Here is a 9,949-nt window from a genome sequence, read left to right on the forward strand (position 1 = left end):
ATCGCTTAGATTTGCTACAAAACGTTGAGTAACAAAATGTTATACGATCGTCTACCCAATGCTACACGATCGCTTACCAAATGCTACACGATCGCTTAGATCTGCTACACAATGCTGAGTAACAAAATGCTATACGATCGCCTACCCAATGCTAGGCGATCGCTGACCAAATACTACACGATCGCTTAGATCTGCTGCACAACGCTGAGTAACAAAATGCTATACGATCACCTACCTAATGCTACACGATCGCCTACCAAATGCTACACGATCGCTTAGATCTGCTACACAACGCTGAGTAACAAAATGATATACAATCGCCTACCCAATGCTAGATGATCGCTTACCAATGCTAGACGATCGCTTACCCAATGCTAGACGATCGCCTACCCAATGCGTGTTATCACTGATAGTTGGTTATCAGTGATATTAGATATCACTGATAGCATGTTAATGTTATAATTAAGATCATCAATCAATCAATACTTACATTCTTTTTCCTCATATCTTCTTTATCTTTTTCTTCATGATCTTCCTCTTCATCTTTAGGATCATCATGCAATTATTCTTGCTGGTCATTCTCTTGATCATCTTGAGCCTCCTTGTCCTTAGCAGTGTCAACTTCAGCCTGCATGCATATATCATTTTTGTTATTGTACTTCTTTACAGAAAAAGAAAATCACAAGTTTTACCTCTAGAACTTCCAAACTTGCATCTAAAAGCTCTAAACTAGATGGTGGCGCTTTGTTCTTCTCAAGAGATTCTTGAGATTGCTTTTCACCACCTTCTTCTTTTTGTGAAAGTTTATCATTGATAGCTTCTTTTATGTGGCCCAATATATCAAGAATCTCCTTATGCATTTCATTGATGTCCTTCTTAATATCTTCTTGTTCCCTTTTTAATTCTTCAATTTCCTCTGGTAATGATGCAATTCTTCTCCTGGTTGACGTTTGTTTTCCTTCTTTTTCTTTTTCAATATCCATCTCCCTGGTTTCCAGCTCTGCAAAATAGGCATAATAGTTGGATTGCAATTCTTGTTCAGTTGGAACAAATGAAGCAACAATAAACTGAAAGTTTAATAAAGATGTTAGTGATATAGCTCATTTATAGAAACAATCATTAATTTCAAGCTATCACTGATTGCTTCTATCTACAATATTATCAATGATAGAAGATATCACAATAGTTCCAAATGACTGATAGAAGCTATCACTGATAGTGGTATCTTCTATGTCATAAAAGCTGAAACATCAATTATAGTTTCTATAATTTGATAGCATGCTAATAATATATATAAATAAAGGAAATAACAGTGATAAAAGACTTACACTAGTGGCTTTGAAAAATATTGTTGTTGATGTGTTGCCAATCATTAAGTTCTTGAAACTCCCATTGAGTAAGTCTAGGTCCATCACTTTTTATTCTTCGTGCAAATCCAATAGTGGGGTTGGATAATCTTGGTATAATTTCAAAAGCCCAATATACCAAAGCTAGTGGAAATCCTTGGAGGAAAATGGAAGATGACTTATTGATGATAGCCTTCTTAAAAAACTCTATAGTTAGTTCAAAGGAAACCCTACCCCATGGATAAGATCTAAACCTTTCTTTGTCATCCAACATTTTTAGATGCTTCCAACTTACTTTGTTTTGTCCTTGTATAGGAATTAGGAAGCTTTCTAGAAAATACAAGTGTGCAAGTTTGACCTTTATATCAATGGGTATGTTGGCATCAGAACCTAACAAATTAAAAGTAGGTTGGAGCTCTCTTCTTATAATTTTTGTATTTGTCTTGAAAATGAAGTTCTTAATTGTGTTGTCCATTGATTCCTGTTCACTATAGATACCATCTATAGGGTAATCATCACAATTTAAACCTGATACTAAACAAAACTCCTTGAGGCCAAATTCTGAAATATGTCCTTCTAAATTAAAGGCCAATATATTTTGCTTGGTAGTTGTGCATTGCCTTCTAATAAGGTGTGATATGAGTTGGTTGGGCACCCTTTTCATTTTTATTTCTAAGAAGTGCCCAAAAGGACCTTCTCTAAACTGTTGGAGTGATGGCTCATCTAATTTTCCTATGTTAGACAGGACATCTAAACTTATGAAGAAGCTGACTTTTAATGGATTTGTCCATTCACTTTCTTGAACAATTAATACATTTTCCTATATATATAACAATAACATAAATGTAAGAAAAAAGAAACCACAAATCTATATAAATTTATAAAATATCATTAGATTGTGACCTTGATCTTCTTGTGTTTTTTCCCAGATGTTGATCCTTCCAATGTTTTTCTATTTCCTTCTCCATTTATCCTAAAAAAAAACATGTGGAACCATTACATTCATATCATTGATAGCAATAATAGTGATAGATACTTTTTCTATGAATAAACAATCATCAAATCACAGCACAGGGAACTAAATTAGCATCAATGATAGCATCCATCAATGATAGCATCCATCAGTGATAGTTGTCAACATATTCCCTAACGCATCAGTGATAACCTAAAAACAATCATGTAGAACCATTACATTCATATCATTGATAGCAATAATAGTGATAGATACAATAATAGTGATAGATACTTTTCCTATGAATAAACAATCATCAAATCACAGCACAGGGAACTAAATTAGCATAAATGATAGCATCCATCAATGATAGCATCCATCAGTGATAGTTGTCAACATATTCCCTAAAGCAACAGTGATAACTTCTATCCTAAAAACAATCATGTAGAACCATTACATTCATATCATTGATAACAATAATAGTGATAGATACTTTTCCTATGAATAAACAATCATCGAATCACAGCACAGGGAACTAAATTAGCATCAATGATAGCATCCATCAGTGATAGTTTGTTGATAGATAAATCCATCAACAAACTATCAATGAACTGTCAACATATTCCCTAAAGCATCAGTGATAACTTCAGTTAAAGAACAATAAATAACTAAATTAGCATAATATGAAACATCAGCAAATCACAACGAAACAAATTACTAATCTTCACATAATTAGCAATCAAACACAGTCAACAATAAACTATCAACATATTCCTCGAAAAACAAGCAAATCACAATCAACATTACAAATAATCTTCACATAATCAACATTTTGATGACTATTAGTCTATGATTACTACACTGTGATGACTACGCTGTGATGACTACATCATGATGACTACACTATGACCAAAATGCATAATAAAACACTAAATAAAACACCTAAAAAAAGATGAAGAATAAATGTAGCCCTAATTTGAAATAACTATTTATCTTCTTATATAAACTGTCAATGGAAGAAGAAAGAAGTTCTACGTTTTCGAATTCTTGTTATCAGTGATGAAGAGATGAAAAAAGAAAAAAGAAGAAACGAAGAAACGAAGAAGAACAACGTACCTTTTGAAGTTTGGAGCGAAATCGATGGGGAAGAAGACGGCACTGTCGGAGCGGAAGAAGACGGCACTGTCGAAATCAAAAGGTTGAAATCAGAAGGAGATGCCACTGTCGGAGCTCGAAAGGGTTGGAAGTGCTTTTCGCGTTTTCCGGAAGAAGATGAAGTATCGAAATGAAATTTGTTTTATATGGGCCCATATCCATTTTAGTCTTTTCTTTTTTCTGGACTAAATCTTTAATATAAAAAATCTATATTTACAAATACTTTTATCTCATTACATAAACTCTAATATTTATTGTAAAATAAATATTCATGCAACTTCCCCTTATTTTTTAGTTTCATATCCAATATTTACCATTGAACTCAACATAAAATATAATCATTCAAATTTTCAATATTATCTTATAAAATTACATTTTAAAATTCTGAAACTACATCCAATATATTTCAAATTTATTCTAAATTAACTTGTATAACAAAAAAAAAAAAAAAAAAAAAAATTTACACTTTTTTTTTAAAAAAAATTCCTTTCAGTTAAAACTACAGATACTATATACGTTGTTAAATTAGTATAATTTATTTTGACAGTTAAATTAGTATAATTGTTTACTCAATAATTGATATACTTATATTATTATTTTTGCTAGTTCTACTTGCAATTGTTTATAAGTTAAACTACAAATTAACTTCATACGTGTACAATCGTCAATAGATATTCATACATTTCAATATTGCCTAGTTGATCCTTAACGTTCTTTTTTCTATTTTAATAACTACCTGACCTATTCCATAATATCTGCAAATATGTTAAACACACTTTTAAAGACTTGTAACCTAATTTAGACGACCAATACTTATGTACATCCTAGATTATACCTATTTTTGTGCTATACGGTACCCAGTCCAATCATATAATAAAAGAATAATGAAAAATATTATAAGAGAGAATAGAAAAGAGTTTGTCATGTTTATAGATTTTTGCAGGACAATTAAGTGAAATACATAAAGATATATATAGCGTAACTTAGCCTCAACACTAGACCGACTGGGCTCACCCCAACCCTAAAACGTAAAGATCCAAGCTCAACCCTGAACTAAGTCCAAGAGCCTAAGACATATGTTTATGGGCTTGGATCGGGCCAACTAGTTTATTTGTCAAGCCCATGACATGCTCTTGGACTCAGTCATTAGATCAAATTAGTTTATGCATGCTTAGGATGAGCTTGGGACAACCCATTGGAATAGTGAATTAAATATTAATTATTTAATTATTTAAAAATATACATGTTTTATTTTATACATTCTTAGTGGAATATTACTAAAATTTATCAAATTTATTTTTTATTTTTATAATTTTTCAATTATCGATATTATAAAATTTTATTTTGTATTTAATTTTCTTTTTAAAAAATGGTTAGTTTTTAACACTTTAAAAGAATTATATGCTAACTAAAAAACTTGAATATATCTAAACATATTTTTAAAAATAATATTAAAAAATTACTTTTTTAATATATAAAATTTAATATATGAAGACTTATATGGATATTGAATATAGTTGACCCAATTATAAGCCCACTAAGGAGTCCGACGGGTTGGTCTATGGGCTAGGTCGATTTTCCAAGTGATAAATCTATATGCAATCCAATAAATAAACGGGTAGGACTAGTTGAATAGATCAAATGTTGACTTTAAACAAACTTGGATTGAACCTTGACTAAGCTTAGACCGGTTTTTAGATTTGGAATTCGATGATGATGTTAAAGTGTAACTCATAATCATCTAAATGTTTTTCTTTATTAATATGATTTTGTTAGAAATAGAATTAGAATGAACTCAATAATGAGTAGAATCTCTTAATCTCTTAATATAATCCAAAAACATTGCAATAATGGGTGTAGAAACCACAGCACGATTGGGATAACAAATTAAAAAAGAAGAAAAGAATCCAACCCAAATTGAGTTATTTCCAGCCAATAGAAAGATCCCTCAATTATTAATTATTACATCTATTTGCCCGCATGCACGTCCAAACCAACCAATACCGCGTTGAACTTTTCTTCTTCCTACAAACCACAAAACAAAAACACCAACACTAAAATAGCAAATTTCCCCCAAAAACAACATTCCACAAACCCCCCATTAAAATTAAAAGAGAGAAGCCTTCCCGGTCGCTGCGCCGCCATTGCTGTTGTCCCTAGAGAATGAAGCTATGGCGAAAGGCTGCCGGAGCAATCAAAGACCGAAATAGCATTTGGATGGCCAGCCTTTCCCGCCGCACGCCATACCGCCACCCCGACCTTGAGGCAGCAATCATTCGAGCCACCAGCCATGACGGCGCTAAAATCGACTACACCAATGCCCGCCGCGTGTTCGAATGGATCAAAACCTCTCCAATCTACCTCAAGCCTCTCGCATGGGGCCTCTCATCCCGAATGGAAAAAACTCGAAGTTGGGTTGTTGCCCTAAAGGGTCTTATGCTCATCCATGGAATTTTTTGTTGCCAAGTACCGTCGGTCCAGCGGATCGGACGGTTGCCATTCGACCTCTCAAGTTTTAAAGATGGTCATTCAAGTCCTTCCAAGACTTGGGGTTATGATGCGTTTGTGAGAAGCTATTATGCATATTTGGATCAGAAGTCAGCGTTTATATCTTCTGAGACTAAGAATTTTAAGAAAGGATTGAAACCCTCATTGTTGGAAGAGTTGATTAAGCTTCAAAGTTGGCAGTCTATGTTGGATATGTTGCTTCAAGTTCGACCATTGGATGAGAATATGAAGGTATGTTAACCTATATCTCTGGTCTCGATTCGGATTAATCTCTAAACCTGATGAGTCTTAAGAAGAAAATAGTTAATTAAAATGCTACTTTTGTTTCTGAACTTTCAAATTTCTGTTCGATTTTAGTTCTTATAGTTTCAAATTTCCAATTTTAGTCCCTTTACTTTTTATCTTCTTTCTCGTAAAATTAACTAGATTAAAGCCTTTTAGAACCCTTATATTGAAAAAACTTTTAAAAACTGACTTCAAAACTTAATAATCCAGACACTTTTGTTCTGATATCATGTTAAACTACCTTTCGTATGTAATACTTTTACGTATCATATTCTTAACAGGGTGATTTAGTCTTGGAGGCGATGAACAATCTCGTCATAGAAGTATTTGACGTTTACAGCCGAATATGCAACGGAATAGCTCAAGCTCTATTGAAAATTTACGCATTACCGGCGAAAACCGAAGCGACGATGGCGCTTCGTGTTGTCCAAAAAGCAGCAACCCAAGTTGAAGAATTGTGTCAATATCTTGAGGTATGTAGAGAAATGGGTGTTCTGAAGGCATCTGATGTCCCAAAATTGGAGAAAATCCCAGAAGAAGATATTAAAGAGCTTGAGCAAATCATCAATGGAAGTGTAAATAACAATAAAAATAGGAAAAGAAAAAATGATGAAGTTATTGAAGAAGAGAAAAAAAAGGAGAATAATAACAAAGGAGGAGATCAAATAATGAGTGAAATTAGAAAAAAAGGGCCAAATAAAAGGGTTTTGAAGACTGTGATTACTGACAAATGGGAGATATTTGATGGAGATTGTTCATCAAGAACTACTTTACAAGATCAACACCATTTTCCAAGCTGTTCTTCTTCGCTTTTGAGTGTTGTTTCTCTACCAAATTATAAACAAGATTTACCTGATTTGATCACTTTCTAGGGCATCTTCAAAATACATATCAGGTAATTAATTTTATTCATTCTCAGTACATACCAGATAACTTGATCTTCTTTTTTTTCTTCTTTTTTTTCCCTCATTTTTTAGTTACAAAGAAAAGAAGGAACTAAGTTATTTGTCTACTCTCTCTTTTTCCTAATCCATTTTGTATTAATCTTCCACTATTTTTAATGGATATCTGTACTGATGGTTAGTTTTGCTTCCGTGCCAGAAAAAATTAGGTCTTGTTTGATAATCATTTCGTTTTTTTATTTTTTATTTTTGAAAATTAAGCCTATAGACACTACTTCCATTTCTAAGTTTCTTCCTTGTTATCTACCTTTTACGAATTGTTTAGAAAACCAAGTCAAAATTTGGAAACTAAAAAAAATAGCATTCAAAAATTTGTTTTTGTTTTTAAATTTAGCTAAGAATTCAACCATTATACTTTGGAAAGACGTAATTCATTGTAAGAAATAAGAAGAAAATAGACATGATTTTCAAAAACAAAAACAAAAAACGAAATGATTACCAAATGAGACCTAAACATGATTACCAAATGGGACCTAAACATGGCTACAAGACCAAAAGAAGATAATGAAACTAGATGTTGTTGAATAAGTTGATCAACATCTTAATAAAGGTAGTTAAAGAGAGAAATTTTGAAACTCCTCTCTAAAGAACAAAATTTAAAAACCAAGATGTTGAATAAGCCAGTCCATAATCACTTCAAAATTTAATAATGAACACTATAAAAGTTTAATATGGTGGACATTCTCAAAGATCTCTCTTGCATTAGCTCCAAACTATATACCAATAGAATTAAGAGTTTGAGAATGTCAACTCGATACCAGTTACAAAAAGTTTGACAATTTGATTGAAAAAGCAATTTGAAGTAACACATTGCACATTTCGTCGAAATATGAGAAAATGTTGGTAGTACACATAAAAATCTACTATTAAAACAACGGTTAAACACTAAATGAGAATGCTTTACGAGCTTGATCGAGTTTATTAACGCAGTTGGAAACAATTTAAAACGATGTTTCTAAATCCCTTCTGTAGCACAATAAAAGAATAGTCTACATGTTTGAGCTAACCAACATCAAACAATAGGAAAGGTTAAACCTAGTTGAATACATAATTGATGGAGTGCTACAAGTTTTGATTGTAAAGATTCACTAAGCTTTTGTTGTTGAGATATGCATCCCAAAGATCTCAGTAAGGACTACTCTATACATCTTCCAAAGTTTAAAACTTTGAACTTTGAAGAACCAGCCACCCGCACCCACGAAATGGAGCTATTACTAGTTGAAAAAAAATAATTATAAGAAAATTAATTTCCTTTGAATGAGAAATTTCGGCGAATCACTAGTTGTTGCATCATCACAAAGAAAGTCTAAGCCCATTGTGAAAATTATAAATTAGATTGGATCGAGTACATAAAGTTGCTCGGACCCAACCTAATTCAAGCCCATAGTGGAAATTTGGGACAAATTAAAATATTGGGTCCAAACCCGATATTTACACCTAAAAGTAATTTGGTTCAAGCCTATATAAGGCCCATAGAAGTCCTCTATAAATAGAGGTCTTACTCCTCCATTTGAAGAGGGTTGAGAAGAACTATAGGCCAAAGTTCTCTAAAGATCGGAAATACCAAAGATCGAATCTCTGAAGATTTAAAGAATATAACTCATTTTAAGTTTTGGAGATCTGCAAAAACTCCAAACTTTGAAAATCTGAAGTTCCAAAGATTGAAACTCTAAGGAATATAATTCTCCTAAAGCTCTAAAGACTTGTAGATTGAAGTTCGAAAGATTTTAGACCAGAAAATTGAAGCTCTATAGAATATAACTCTCCTAAAGTTGGGGATGGTTTGCTAGCACCTGAAAGGTATGTCACATTCAGCTTAATTCGGGCTCTTTCTTATGTGTTATGTGTTTATTTGATGATTTTTTCAGTCTCCGACACTTAAAAGATAGAATTGAGCATTAAAGCAAAAACCGAACTTAAATGGATCAATTGAAGCCCTAATGAAAAAATTAGGTCAAATGAAGTAAGAAAAGATCGTGGATGGCCTTTTGCTGAAGCACCACCTGCAGTACCAAAAGCACACTAGTACAAAATTGGACTACAATGTTATCCAAAATCGATATTATAAGGTCAATGTTAAATGGACAATTGACATTGAAGAAGATGTTATCAAATATATTTAATGTTGGTCCGCTTTAATGTTGATTTTCATCGAATTGGATGGGGGACCGAGAAAAAGAGATGGGTCGAATGCGTTTTTCATGAGAATCTAAAATTTCCAAGCTACAATGTTGATCAAATTGAAACCTCATTATACAGGATCTACAAACGATTATTGCCCGACATCGTAGGTCCAATGTTTTTCTTTTTCTTTTTGCACGTGTTTTTCTTTGTCCGTCATTGAATATTTGCTTATTGTTTTTTTTCTACCAAGCTGTTCTAGTGGAAGTTGAAAACGCACAACATGAGGGCAAATTGTAAACAATTATCAATCAGAATTCCTTTGCAAAAACATCAACCCTTATTGTATGTAAAGGAAAAACGTTTTTCAACAGAATCCGAAACAGCACCGATGAATTCGAGGAAGAATTTAAAGGAAGAGTTGGTAATTAAGTAAAGGAGAAGAAAATTTTAGTGACAAAATGGTGGTGGGGAAGAGTAGAGGAAATTTATATAAGTGTGAAGAACATAGTAGTATGGAAAATAAAAAGAAAAAATCTTGTTCATATTTTTCGGTTTGTCACTGATTTTTTCTTAAGCTGTCTTAATTTCTTAGAGCTATGGAGAAGTGAAATGTAGAT

General features: G+C 32.6%; 1 protein-coding gene across 1 annotated transcript; it reads left to right on the forward strand.

Annotated features, from left to right (window-relative positions):
• Nucleotides 1-5,466: 5,466 nt before the first annotated feature.
• LOC120081894 (putative clathrin assembly protein At1g25240) lies at nt 5,467-7,297 on the forward strand. The gene is made up of 2 exons (XM_039037072.1): nt 5,467-6,192; nt 6,528-7,297. The coding sequence occupies exons 1-2, from the start codon at nt 5,617-5,619 to the stop codon at nt 7,116-7,118; spliced, it is 1,167 nt and encodes a 388-aa protein (XP_038893000.1). The 5' UTR covers nt 5,467-5,616; the 3' UTR covers nt 7,119-7,297.
• The last annotated feature ends 2,652 nt before the right edge of the window (nt 7,298-9,949 follow it).

This window comes from Benincasa hispida, chromosome 7 (assembly GCF_009727055.1).
Source record: "Benincasa hispida cultivar B227 chromosome 7, ASM972705v1, whole genome shotgun sequence".
Lineage (NCBI taxonomy): Eukaryota > Viridiplantae > Streptophyta > Magnoliopsida > Cucurbitales > Cucurbitaceae > Benincasa > Benincasa hispida.

Bases quoted from the DNA above. Each gene is read 5' to 3' on its own strand.
- LOC120081894 (XM_039037072.1), top strand. From the start codon at position 5,617: ATGAAGCTATGGCGAAAGGCTGCCGGAGCAATCAAAGACCGAAATAGC. The intron at 6,193-6,527 runs GTATGTTAACCT...TATTCTTAACAG, and splicing joins CATTGGATGAGAATATGAAG to GGTGATTTAGTCTTGGAGGC.